General features: G+C 43.5%; 1 protein-coding gene across 2 annotated transcripts in view; it reads right to left on the bottom strand.

The window, feature by feature from the left end:
• Positions 1 to 14,612, bottom strand: part of SHC3 (SHC adaptor protein 3) — a 186,882-nt gene that overhangs the window by 77,042 nt on the left and 95,228 nt on the right. For both annotated transcript variants that reach the window (XM_018052523.1, XM_018052522.1), the window contains exons 3-4: positions 3,732 to 3,795; positions 963 to 1,082 (exon numbers count right to left, since the gene is read on the bottom strand). In XM_018052523.1, the coding sequence (XP_017908012.1) occupies positions 963 to 1,082; positions 3,732 to 3,795 (184 nt within the window). The remainder of the gene's footprint in view (positions 1 to 962; positions 1,083 to 3,731; positions 3,796 to 14,612) is intronic.

Raw genomic sequence — 14,612 nt, 5'->3', positions numbered from 1 at the left:
ATGAGGTGGTGTCCTATTCATCCTAAATGAAGCTGGGCAGGCTGCTTGCTTACCTGAGGGTGTGGAAATCAATAAATATGACTGTGTTTAGCAAGATGAAGTTAACCCTGGGCATCCCCGGGAACACACAGCAGAGTGGAGAAGTATGTCACTCAGAGGTCTGTGGATTGCCCAGCCTCCTCCATGGAGACACACCTGAATCCCAACTTACACGGCTGCCAACAGAACCCCAGACTGAGCTGAGCGTGTTCACCTCCTTTGTTTCCTTTGACTTTCAGAACCAAAGTTCTCTTGGTTCCAGGATAGCTACTCATACACCCATTTTCCCAGCTGAAGGAACTAACAGTCAAAGAAACTTAAATGACAGACTGTGGAAAAACCCAACTATCTTAACAGAGTCTTCCTCAGTAAGCTTCATCACCCCCACCGCAGTCAGCCAGGACCCCTCCACACTGGACGAGCCACAGATGCACCATGTCGCATCAACTCCAGGACAGTCTCAACTGTGAGAGCCTCCAAAATAACGACCCACTAAGAAATTAACAATACTGTCAATTAAACCACAGCATGTGACCATGTCAAAGACGATAAATGTGAAAATTAAATGTGGGCTGTAGAACCAATAAAATACAACTAAGAGAAAACAAAATGGGGCAAAAGGACATCGACAGGAAACTTCTGCATATGCAAATACACCTCTTTCTAACTCTAAGTAAGTCAGTGATTTCATGCATTTTCCTTCCCTCCCCCAACAAAAGAAGGTTATTCATAGCAAAATTCAAAAGACCTAATTCCAGCTATCACTCACTTGATGAACTTTAAAAGTGGCCAGAGTTTGTAGACTGGTGAAAGTTTATACAAATGTGTTTCACAGGGACCCAGTAAAGCTGGAAATGGGAAGCCCTTTCAAACAGCCACGGTTTGGGGGTTCTGGGCAGGGCAGGGCCTGGGTGCCTACAGACCTGTTTGGAATCTGGCGTCCGCAGGTTCAGGCTGGCTGTGGAAATGGTCAGGGAAATGCTCATGCCTGCAAACTGGAGGTTGCTCTTGCCCAAGATGCTGGACAACATTTTGCTCGGAGGCTGTGAAATGAAGAAGCATTATTTTAGCTTTCCATTCTCAGGAGGCCGCACTGACAGGGCCCCATGCTGTTCCATCTGCCACACCTCCAATCTCCACTATCCCCTCTCATCAGGCCCGCAAAGGCAATGTCACAGAAATGAGCTGGGAGGGTGAGATCTGACCCTAAAACATCAATTCTAGAGTATGCAGTATGCAAACTAAAACACCTAACATGCACACACTGAGATGAGGACCCTGCAGGAAGGTCAGAGGTGTCAGTACACCAGGCAGCTCATTTGGGATGAGTCTCATGGGGGTCACTCATAAGCCTCAGAAAAGCATCACAGGCCACAAGTTTTGCAGCCTCAGAAACTGGTTTCATCCCACCAGGAAACTACTCAGGACTAGACTAAATGGACCAACTCATGGGGCTGATGAACAGTCAAATGGTCCAGTTAAATCTGTTGGGTCTGGGGCCAGCACAAGGATGGACAGACCCAGTTCTGCTCCAACTGGTGCATAAAGCAGTCGTCCAGAACTGTCCTTGGCACAGGGATCAACTGCGCCCCGCCACATCCTTCCTTTTCAGATTAGAACATGCCTTCTTCTAAGATGCCAATGCACACTAGTTCTTAACCAGGCAGGCACTATTTTTGAATCCCCTGCCAGAGCTATTTAAAAACAGAGATGCCTAAGGCCCACCCAGGAGATTCTGATTAAGTATGCCAGAGTGGAGCCTCAAAATAGAAATTGCTTCCCCTACTTTTGTCAAGAGGACCATGAGGGAATCCTGAGGACTGCTGGTCAAGTACCATGTGACTATAAAAGCGTTCCTGTTTTCAAAATTCTGGAGCCTGCCTGGTCCTCTATGTCTCCCGTGGGCTGATTGAAACACAGGCTAGCACATCAAGCTGAGCCTTCATCCAAAATTATCTGTCTGAAATCCAGTTACTCTGTGGGTTCACAAATGTCTGCAAGCTGTGAAAACAGAGCTGACCCGCAGCCCTGGAAGCAGCGGAGGCAGTGACACAACGTGCCCCAGAACCTCAGCCTTGGGACCGACTCGAAGACAGGGATGCATGCACTCCCCACCATTCAGTCCAGGCTCGGAAAAGTCCAGATCATGGGTATTTAATTATGCATATACTTTCACTTTTTACTTTCATTCATTGGGGAAGGAAATGGCAACCCACTCCAGTGTTCTTGCCTGGAGAATCCCAGGGACGGGGGAGCCTGGTGGGCTACCATCTATGGGGTCGCACAGAGTCGGACACGACTGAGGTGACTTGGCAGCACCAGCAGGCACTTAAGGAAAGAGTTTTTCTATGTTTTCTCTTAATCAAGTTTTTTTTTTTTTTTTTTTTTTTTCCTTTCTGGTCCAACCACCTTCAGGATGAAAAAAAGGTCAAGGAATTAAAAGTGCAACCCCTGAAGTCAGGCGGCCTGAGCTTGAGCTCAGCTCCACCATCTTCTCGCATTGTAAGTTCCCATCCCTGTACCTCAGTTTCTATCATCTGTAAAATGGGGATATCCAGTGGTATTCTAGAGCTGGTTTGTTCTAGCTAAAGAAAGCCAATTATTAATTTTTTCGGAGTCTTATGAGCTGGTCACAAAGAGTCGGACATGACTGAGTGACTGAACAACAATAACATGAGCTGGTCATTAAAAGAAGCTGCTACTTAAAATTAATTTATGTAGACTTACAATTAAATCGATGACATTTAAAAAACAAGCAATAAATACTCAAAACTCATCACTTCCTAATTGTTGCTGCATTAGCTATTATGTATTAGCTGTGCTGTTCAGGTTGGTGACTCAGCGGTAAAGCATCCACCTATCAGTACAGGAGAAGCAGGAGACTCGGGTTCAATCCCTGAGTCAGGAAGATCCCCTAGAGGAGGAAATGGCACCCCACTGCAGTATTCTTGCCTGGAAAATTCCACGGACCTAGGAGCCTGGCAAGCTACAGGGCATGGGGTCACAAAGAGTCAGACGTGACCAAGAGATTGAGTATGCATGCCCACGCTGCTCAGGCTCCCTATGTCCATTACATGTAGCAGGGATGCTGCGTAACAGTGACCTAGAACACACTTCTTCCCAACTCCCCTTTAGGCATATCAGGTTAGAGCTTGAAATAGGCCATAGTGGAGCATTTACACCATGGAAACTGGCAAACAAGACAAATTTAGTGCTTCTCAGTCTCCATCTCCAGCCCCAAGAGCCTGTTGCTCAACTTTTACCAGCACACCCCTGAGGGCATCAACCACAAAGAGTTGCTCTAATGAAATTAATTAATGTACAGAAAAGCCGAGAAGAGCATCTGGCCCTGGTTTACAGGGCTTTAGGCATAGACCTGGGGTGTTTACTTTGGCAACCCTGTTAATTAGTCTTGATAGCTAACTATCCTCATCGACCATATGGCAAAGAGGGAAACTAAGCTCTTTTTGTTTTTAAAAGTGACAAAAGTCATTGTCACTGTAAGTTACCCCCTTTAAACCAACAGATGACTCTTGGTTCCCTGCTGCTCAGCAAAAAAAAAAAAAAGTGACAAGAGCCAGGCCATGGGAGAGAGGAACTGAACAATGTACGTGATTAAAGATACTGCGTGGTGACAGAAGCAGGGAAAAGGAGAGGAGACACAGGTAGACACAGAGCTGGGAGGACGGTACCTTTCTCTTCCTGAAGGCTCCCTTGGATCCAGGGACAGCTTCACAAACCCGGCTGATGGCTTCCCTAAGAGGACAGGAAGAGAGATCCATTTTATCACATCCATCAGGATTACATAACTCAGATTGTCTACATGTACAAAAAACAAAACGAAAAATCCACCAGCAGTGCATCTTAGAACCTCTGACTGCCAGTATCGTAGTTCTATCTGTTGCAATGGCCATTTCCTAAGGCTGTGATATGTATCAATGCCGCACTTGCTTTTTTCTCTTTCAACATTTGGTTAAGATTCCATTTTAGAAAATCAGTGCCGTGAAGCGCTGAAGTGTACTTTTCTGGATGTTCTCTCCATGGCTGTGGTCATGGCACAAGGCCCAATTCTAATCAAGCACTGCTATTGATCAAGATCCTTCTGAAGTGAGTCAGAATGTAATTAAAAGAAATTCAGTCCTCTGAGTGCTATTCCCAGCTTCTGCAGTTACTAAATATCATAAAATCAAGAGAGTTTTGAAAGAGGAGAGGAACTCCGGGGGTATACAAATGAGCCAGAAATGAGGCTCTGTGCAGGCATTTCTAGAGTAGCTACAATGTGCTGGGCACAGTCCTGAGGAAGGAGACAAGGAACATAGGTACCAAGGGGGACTGACAGGAGGACCAGCTGCAGAGCGTCTGACCCACAGGCCTGTCCAGGGCAGGAGGCGTGAAGCAGTGTGTGCATATTCAGTCATGTCCAATTCTTTGCAACCCTGTGGACTGTAGCCTGCCGCATTCCTCTGTCCATAGGATTTTCCAGGCAGGAATACTAGAATGGATTGCCATGCCCTGCTCCAGGGGATCTTCCTGACCTGGGGATCGAACGCACGTCTCCTGCATTGCAGCCAGATTCTTTACCCCTGAGCCACCCAGGGCACTCACAGGAGCAGTGGGTGGGTGCAAAAGTAAGACCAGGTGGAGGCTGCTATAGCCCAGATACTGGAAGCTGGGGAGAACATGGCTCTGACGGGTGCTTGAAAGCATGTGTAGCAAAATTTTGTGACTCAGCCTCCGTGAGAAATGATGAGTGATATGCCAAGTGAGGCCTCGAAGTCAGGAGCCCTGAAAAGAGCTGGGTTAACTTCTAACTCCCACATGGAAAAGGACAAAATAGTAAAAGAACATAAAAAAAATAATAAATAGGAATTTGGAGACACATTGAATAATAAAGAAGATAATAGGTCCTCAGTGACATTTCACAAACTTTTTCAGCTGAATACTTCTTGTAATTATTTCTATCATCTACAAAAATTATTACTGTCACAATAGAATGCTTTTAAGAGAAATATGACCTTGTCAAATTAAGCAAGAGACTATTAAGATAAGCTTTACATTTGCCATTCAACTCACTGTAGAGAAAAGAGAAAGAAATACTATTCTAAAAGTTCAGATGCCATAAAAACTGTAGACAATGAATCATTATGATGCAGAAAAAGTTTATTTGAAAGAAACAAATTTTTTGATGTTTATCCTTAGTCATTTATTTTAAAATACTATTATTCTAAAAGTGGTTCTATCAAAATGATCATCCAAAATATTTTCTAAAGGTAAACACCTTATTGAATACAGTCGAGTCATTTCTCTAGAGAAACATGCATTTTTAAAAAAAGTTACTATATTTTATCTGTTTAATTTTTTAGAAGTTTGATGCCTGTCTGCATTGTGTGTGTTCTATTAAATGATATATTTAGTTGAGCAAAGCAGTTCAGTCTCTGATAGTCCCAGCAGGCTAGAAAGACATTATTTGGTGAAAAGTTTCCAGTTAGTCATTTTTTAAATATCCCTAGTAAGCACCGGATTTCTTTTCCCTTCCACCAGTATGCAAGAGGAAAAAAACTGGTCTTGGATCACAGGCTTCAAAAAAGAAATGTCAAATGTCTAATTTAGTATATAGCTTCAGTTCAGTTCAGTTCAGTCACTCAGTCGTGTCCAACACTTTGCGACCCCATGAATCACAGCATGCCAGGCCTCCCTGTCCATCACCAATTCCCAGAATTTACTCAAACTCATGTCCATTGAGTCGGTGATGCCATCCAGCCATCTCATCCTCTGCCCCCTTCTCCTCCTGCCCCCAATCCCTCCCAACATCAGGGTCTTTTCCAGTGAGTCAATTCTTCGCATGAGGTGGCCAAAGTATTGGAGTTTCAGCTTCAGCATCAGTCCTTCCAAGGAACACCCAGGACTGATCTCCTTTAGGATGGACTGGTTGGATCTCCTTGCAGTCCAAGGGACTCTCAAGAGTCTTCTCCAACACCACAGTTCAAAAGCATCAATGCTTCGTGCTCAGCTTTCTTTATAGTCCAACTCTCACATCCACACATGACCACTGGAAAAACCATAGCCTTGACTAGACAGACCTTTGTTGGCAAAGTAATATCTCTGCTTTTGAATATGCTATCTAGGTTGGTCATAACTTTCCTTCCAAGGAGTAAGCGTCTTTTCATTTCATGGCTGTATATAGCTTAGACATCATCAAATGTCCCATGTAGTCAAGCCATGAAGCTTGAACAACAGGCCTTGCTAACTATGTATCACTTTGGGAGGTGGAAAAGGCCAGTGAGCATTAAGAATGGGATTGGGGTGAAAATGTTGCAAATACTAAACATGGTCTATCAAACAAATCCCATTGTCTCTATCCCTCCCATAGAGAGATAAGCAACCACCTCAGGGCATGTTCAGAGATTTAATCTTTTGGCCTTAAACTTCGCAAATGTAAGACATTCTAGAAATGTTTCAGAGTTCATGGACTCAGGGAAGTCCTAGGTATCCCCCTTGTGAGCCAGCTTTTAGAATCCCCAAGGAGGTTTGCAAACCAAGCTGCTTTTCAGAAAAATGCTCTCCTTTCATCATTGGCAGAAACTTGTTTCTAATGACCATATTCCTTAAAGTATGAATTCTCATTTCAGTCAGGTTGATGGTATCCATTTCTGTTTGAAATAGAAATGTGACATAACTATTAATAAGTGCAATAGTCAGATGACTGAAATTAGCTTGAACTTCAAAGTCTAATTTCAATGTAACAATTTTTATTGTCCCTCCTTACTCCCTAGCAGAGTGCCTCTTGGTGATCAGTACTATTTCAATTGGTTCATTTAGCAATCATTATTTAGCCTTTGTATAAGTCCATTTAATCCTAGTTTGAGCTTCCAGTTGTGCTTTTGCCCTGTTTTTAATAATGGAAATTGCATCCTAACATTCTGTCCAGCGAGATCCCATTTTGGTAAGTCAATAATGACCTTGGAGTTCAGTTAATATGAAAATGGAATGTTTGGCACCTCCAGAGTCATCTGAGAGTACAATTACTGGCTTCAATAGCCAGCCCCAGATGCTAATCCTTACTTTCTCATGATTTCACCACCGTCCCTTTTTCAGTCTAAAAGTCTCATTGTTAGAGCCAGTACCCTTGAGATTTAATAGCTTTTTCATTGGAATACAGTACTAGATCCTTTGAAATCATGCAGCATCACCTTATTCCCTACTCACAATCTCATTGCTGCCCACCCAGTCTCCCCAAACACACACACACACACACACACACACACACATTTTATAGACTAAAACAATAAAAAGAAGAAAAACAGGACATCTGGGTTATTTCTCCACTTATCACTCTTATTCTAGCGGGTTGGGTGTGCAACAAACACACACATATAATCACAAATTGTGATCCATTTCATGAAGAAACAAAAAGTAAGGGTATGTAGAATGTGTAGATAAGTAGAATCTGCCACCCTCAAATATGCCTCTCTGGTGTAAGGATCATTTTGAGCTAAAGGCAACTGAGAAGAAGCAGATACAAGAAAAGCTCCCTGCACTTCCCCTATTTGCCTAAAATTAGGACATGAATTTTCAAAGGTATTTCTTTCTCCTCTCTACCAGGAAGGACACCTGGAGACAATGCTACGTGTGTGTGTTAGTCGCTCAGTCAGGTCCGACTCTTTGTGACCCAATGGACTGTAGCTGATGGCCTGTCCATGGAATTCTCCAGGCAAGAATATTGGAGTGGGTTGTGATTTCCTCCTCCAGCGATCTTCCTGACTCAGGGATCAAACCTGGGTCTCCTGCATTGCAGACAGATTCTTTACCCTCTGAGCCACCAGGGAAGCCGGAGACAATGCTAGACCTTGATCAACTAAGAAATGCACCAGCGGAATCTGCATAACAAACCTTGTTACAAACTCTTATCTTCCATTAGTTTCGCCATGCATTTTATCTTCCCACAATCTGTCACCCCTAGAAATGCAGTCTTTTTCCTTGTGCCTTGTCAATTCTGTACAGATCTATTCTTCAATTAAGATGTAAGCCCAAGATCTAAGCGCTTCTTTGTGTTACTCAATGCTGAGTGTGCCTATATGCACTGCATGCTTTAAGCAACAGTTCACCTTTCTCTCATTAATCTGTCTTCTGTTAGTCTAATTTTAGGTTCCCAGGCAAAGAACATAGGAGGCTAGAGCACAAAAGTTTTTTCCTCCCCTACAGAATAAATGTGGTAATGCATATCAGTTGAGGGGAAAAGTTACCCAGTGGGGGGCATTTAAGTGCCTGGGTAACCATCTAGGGAAAAGTAAGTTGAGTTCCTATCTTATATTTATATAAGTTTGCGAATAGATCCTAGGTGGATCACAAATTTAATTTGTTTGTGATGAAACCATAAGAGTACTAAAAGAAAACAATATCATAAAACTTCATGCACAAGAAAAAATGGCAACATTTCACAATCAAAGAGATAACTGTCCTAATATAAGTCAATAAGGAAAACATCAAAAACCCAACGGAAAATGGATAAAAGATAACAAAGAGTTCACACAGGAAATAAATGGCTCTTGAAAATATGACAAGATTCTCAGCTTTACCATAGTAAGAATACAAATTAAAGCCTATACTAAAAATCAACTTTCACAGTCAAAGATTTAAGCTTGATAAGACTTTGTAGGTAAAGTACCTGCACCAGTAAGAGTGTGTAAGTTGGTATAGCCTCTATGGGAGCAGACTGCTCATATCCCTGACAAAACGAAAGACATGTAGACCCTTTCATCCAGCACTTCTACCTTCAGGAATGCATCCTCTAAATACACTCAGAAACAGACAGAAGACTTACATACAGCACCACTGATTGCAGCAAAGTCTTTGACATGCTGATGGGAAACAATGTCTATCATGGGACCAGTTCAACAAATTATGGCACCTCCATTAAATGGACTATCAATAGTGTTGTTGATGGTGCCCTCTCCACTCTCACCTCCCTTTTCCTCCTCAGCTTTCTCCAAGTCACTCTTGTTCACACTAACTGTCCCTGCAAAGTCGCCAACACCCTCCCTGGCACCAAACTGACAGGTGATCTCCTATCCTCACTTCCTTGATACACTGCCTTTTCTTGACTTCTTGCTTCCACACTCTTCTGACATGCTCCACCCTCTTGAGTGTTTCTGGTCAATTTCTCACCCTCTCCATGACTCTGCCTCTAAATCGTAGAGAGCCCCAGGGATCTATTCAGCTCAGCTCCTCTCTGTTCTCTGTATAACCTGGACAAGTAGATGGTGCAATCTGAGAACAAATTTACTGCCCAAACATCTTCTGTCTAAATCCACTCCTTCCTGGCTCTGGATGAAGCCCTTGGGCACACCCAACATCTGGTCAACTCACTTCCGGACAAGAAAATGTCCTCAGTCACTTACAACTGACTCCATTTTCCTATTTCCAGTGATTGAAAATGTTTAGTCCCAGTGTAACGGTGAAAGCCTGGAACATCATTTAAAGTTGGAGCTCTTCTCCCTCTGTTAGTTAGTATGCCTGGAGCCCAAAACCTTCTGGCGGCCAAGGAAGGAGGTGCCTCCCATCTTCTGGACACAGCTGGGATGGGGTCTGGGGATGCATACAAAAAGTCAGGAAGCACTGAGGGACACTGTCAGCCCTGGCTCTGGGCCCTCAGGCCAGGACTGAGGTTTGCCGCAGACTCCTCTCATTGCTTCTTATGCAGAATACATCACGAGAAATGCTGGATTGAATGAAGCACAAGCTGGAATCAAGATTGCCAGGAGAAATACCAACAATCTCAGATATGCAGATGACACCACCCTTATGGCAGAAAGTGAAGAACTAAAGAGCCTCTTGATGAAAGTGAAAGAGGAGAGTGAAAAAGTTGGCTTAAAACTCAACATTCAGAAAACTAAGATCATGGCATCCAATCCCATCACTTCATGGCTAATAGATGGGGAAACAGTGGAAACAGTGTCAGACTTTATTTTGGGGGGCCTCCAAAATCACTGCAGATGGTGACTGCAGCCATGAAATTAAAAGACACTTGCCCTTTGAAAAAAAAAGCTATGACCGACCTAGACAGCATATTAAAAAGCAGAGACATTACCATGCCAACAAAGGTCCATCTAGTCAAAACTATGGTTTTTCCAGTAGTCATGTATGGATGTGAAAGTTGAACCATAAAGAAGGCTAAGCACCAAAGAATTAGTGCTTTTGAACTGTGGTGTTGGAGAAGACTCTTGAGAGTCCCTTGGACTGCAAGGAGATCCAATCAGTCAATCCTAAAGGAAATCAGTCCCTAATATTCATTGGAAGGACTGATGCTGAAGCTGAAAGTCCAATACTTTGGCCACCTGATGCAAAGAACTGACTCATTTGAAAAGAACCCAATGCTGGGAAAGATTGAATGTGGGAGGAGAGGGGGATGACAGAGGATGAGATGATTGGATGGCATCACTGACTCAATGGACATGAGTTTGAGTAAACTCTCAGAGAGGGAGATAGACAGGGAGGCCTGACATGCTGCAGTCCATGGGGTCACAAAGAGTTGGACATGACTGAAGGTCTGAACTGAACTGAACTTGCTTCTTTGACAGCTCCTTCCCCCCTCCCAGGAATAGTTTGAATGCACCCGTACTATGAAATAGATAATGTCCATCGTCAACTACCCACACACCTGCCTCTCCTAGCATCACACCCATGGAATAGCTCCAGCCTGTTGCTGCTGACACAACCTCATTCTTTAGCTGAATGCTTTCTAGCATGGGTTCAGTGGGCTCATGACCCATTAGGGTGCCTCCTGTGCACAGCACCTTCTATCAGCTACAGGTAGTTTCTCTCCAAACACATTTCCTCCTGCTTAAGGTCTCAACATTGCAATTCTGTTGATCCACTGGGCTGCCCAAGCTCCCGGTGACACATGCCAAAGTCTGTATCATTTTCTCAAAGCCCATCACTGTGTCTAAAGCAAAAGGAAACCATCTGGCCCTCCCACATTAGCAGCGTAGAGACCACAAGACCCAGGACTCTAGCCAGAGAAATCCTCTCCATAATTCCCAACACCATTCATTATGCCTTCTGGGTGAGTATTGGGAAAACAGCAGCAAAGTAGTTTCCACAGCCATCTGTGGTGTGGTGAAGCCACCTTAGCCCTCCAGGAGTGCTGGAGCCATGCCCTGCCTGGACCTCTGCTAAACAAAGGCAGAGTCCAATTTTACTCTGTGGTTACCTCTACCTATTTCTGTCCTAAGGTGTCTTATTATCTCTAGCTCCAAATGCCTCATTTGTCTTCATCTACGGCTTTAATCTTTCCCAGGATGTTGATACCAGGATTTTAGAGACAATTACCACATTCAGTTGCTGTCTCCAGCTCATTGTCTAAAGTTTTCTCAGACTTGTTTTCAAACAAAGCCTTGATTGTCCCTACCAAAAGCATTCCTTCCTGGTCTTCCCATGGCAGAAAGCAGGACCATGGTCCAGAGAGCTACCCCCACCCCACACCCAGGAGCTTTCCTTGATCCTCCCCTGCCACCCCCACACCAAATCCATCAGAGCTCTGACCACCGTGGAGAAGCAAGATGGTCTATGCTCTCAAGAAACCTACGGAGCAGAGGAGGAGACCAGCGACTCATGGAATACTCCAGAGAAAGCAGTAGCCAGAGCACGTGCACTGTCAACTGCCAGAAGGCAATTCTGTCTTTCAGAGAAGCAAAAAGGCAGGTACACTTTGTCCACAGAGAGGCCTCCATGCTAAAGGAGCTGGAGGCCAGGGGTGGTAGAAGATCTCAGGAGAAAATACAGATTGGAAATGGGATCAGAGAAGCATGACATGATGGAAAGATAAGGAGCAGCCTCAGGGAACAGTGGATGGTCTGGGAAACAGCAGACTGGGTCAGATTTGCAGAGGGCTGGGAGAAAGAAACAAATGGGTTTAGAATTCAGACCCAGGTCCAAGAAGCATTCAGAGGTACTCTGAGGAGTGACAAACAGAGGCCTTTTAAATAGGGCTGATATTGGCCATTATCAAAAAATCTACAAACAATAAATGCTGGAGAGGGTGTGGAGAAAAGGGAACCCTCTTGCACTTTTGGTGGGAATGTAAATTGATACAGCCACTATGGAGAACAATATGGAGAGCTACCATATGACCCAGAAATCCCACTACGGGGCATATAACCAGAGAAACCATAATTTAGAAAGATACATGCACCCCAATATTCATTGCAGCACTATTTACAATAGCAGGTCATGGAAGCAACTTAGAGTCCATCAACAGAGAAATGGGTAAAGAAAATGTGATACATATACAATGGAGTGTTACTCAGCCTAAAATAGGAATAAAATTGAGTCATTTATAGAAACATGGATGGACCTTGAGACTGTCGTACAGAGTGGAATAAGTCAGAAAGAGAAAACAAATATTGTGTATTAACAAGTATTTGTGGAATCTAGAAAAATGGTATAGATGATCTTATTTGAAAAACAGAAATAAAGACACAGACATAAAGAACAAACATATGGACACCAAAGCAGGAAGGAAGGGGTGAGATTAATTGGGAGATTGGAACTTCCATACATATACTATTGATACTATGTATAAAAAAGATAACTAATGAGAACCTATTGTACAGCTTAGGTAGCTCTACTCAATGCTCTGTAGTGACCTAAATGGGAAGAAAATCCAAAAAAGAGGGGATATATGTATATGTAGAGCTGATTCATTTTCCTGTAAAATAGGAACTAACTCAACATTGTAAACCAACTGCACGCCCCCCCCAAAAAAAAAAATATTTAAGAAAGAAAGAAATAGGGTTGATATGATAGAAATAAAACTGAATGGACATTAACCTAGCAGCAGTATGCTAGAGAGAGAGGACTGAGAAACAGCAGGTGGGGAGACCAGCCCAGGCCTCTGTGGTGAGAATGACGAGAAAAAGAGGTGCATTTGGAGAAGGAAACCCACCAGGCCTGCCTGATAGTGGTGAGTAGAGCTAAGGGTGGGGCCATAGACAGCTCCTTCTCACTGTTTGGATGGCTTCTCCTTCCCCCAAAGACGTTTGAAAGCAGCCCATTCTCTCCATCATGAAGCCACGAGACAGGCAGGCAAGGTATGAGAGCCAGCACTCAGCAAGGATGGGGCCAGGAGCCTGCTAGTCAGGCTTAGAGGGGACATGGGTGCTCAAAATGCCAGGAGGAGGACTGAGTGCAGATGGCTTCTTCCTAGCTTCATCCATGCAGATGGAGGGAAATTTCCCAACACCTACAATCTAAAGTATCATACAAGATTAAACACAATGTTAGGCATCAAAAATACCCCAAACTTAATTTGTCAAAAGGAATTTCACCACAACAGGTCAAAAATGCTTCAGTTTTCCAACAATAGGTAGGTTTCAAGCAGAAACAGAGCCATGAGTTTTGAAATCTCTGTACCGCTTGAAGAATCACTGAGATAACGAAGCAAGTTCCCCAACTGTCACAGGTTCACAGTCAGCTCTGCCACTGTTATCCCAACATTCCCAATGCTTGTGATTTGCCCCAGACACACGTACACAGTAGGTGTCAATAAATACTGGTTGCTGATTACTAAACAGATACAAAAACTAGTATCCTATAATTTCTCATTTAAAATAAAAGCCCAACAAAAAAGTAGAAAAGACATTCCTTAAGCACCTTGATATCTCCAAAAGGAAACATAAACCCTTGAGATTGCTAAAAATATCTGAACCAAAGAAAAAAGCTCCCTGAGACAATATTAAACCTTATATTCTTAATGGTTTAAATAACAAAAGTCTGCTCAAGATCACTGGTGGTGGTCACAGACATCTCTGGCTGAGAGTTCAGAGACTTGCTTTATTTATTCTTAGGAGTACTTCCACTGAATTTTTTTTTCCCCATTAACATTCTAATTGGTGAGTTAGAAAAAGTGCTCCCAATTCAACTGCTTCAAGATACTAATAAGCCAATCAAAGAGAAAGGTACACCTCATAATTGCTCTGTTTGGACAGGCGCAAGTTTATAAAAAGCCAAGTTCACAGGTAATCAGGATGAGTCCACGACCCACATTGAGCTGCAGGCAAGGCGGTCCCATTTCCCTCGGAATGCCAGCCACCAAGAGGTTAAATGGGGCTGCCCAAAGGAGCGTGGAATCCACAGACCTTGGAAACTCTGCCTATATCTATCTTTAATGCCAGCTTTTAAGAGAGATTCATCTTCTGAGATCAAATACCACAGGCTCTAAAGAACCTAGTGCCACTGAAACCTGCTTGCTTATAGCACAGCAGAAATATAGGAGAAGCAAGCAAACCTGACCTCAAAATCTCTGACCCTTTGGATACAGATACCAAAAGCAAACCAGTCAATTCTAAAGGAAATCAACCCTGCATATTCATTGGAAGTACTATTGCCAAAGTGGAAACTCTAGTACTTTGGCCACCTGACATGAATAGCTGACTCATCAGAGAAGACCCTGATGCTGGGAAAGATTGAAGGCAAAAAGAGAAGAGGGTGACAGAGGATGAGATGGTTGGAGGGCATCACTGATTCAATGGACATGAACTTGGGCAAACTCCGGGAGAGAGTGAAGGACAGGCAGG

This window comes from Capra hircus, chromosome 8 (genome assembly GCF_001704415.2).
Source record: "Capra hircus breed San Clemente chromosome 8, ASM170441v1, whole genome shotgun sequence".
In the NCBI taxonomy this organism is placed as follows: Eukaryota; Metazoa; Chordata; class Mammalia; order Artiodactyla; family Bovidae; genus Capra; species Capra hircus.
Note: the sequence above shows the minus strand (reverse complement) of the source record. Positions and strands in the feature narration are given on the sequence as shown.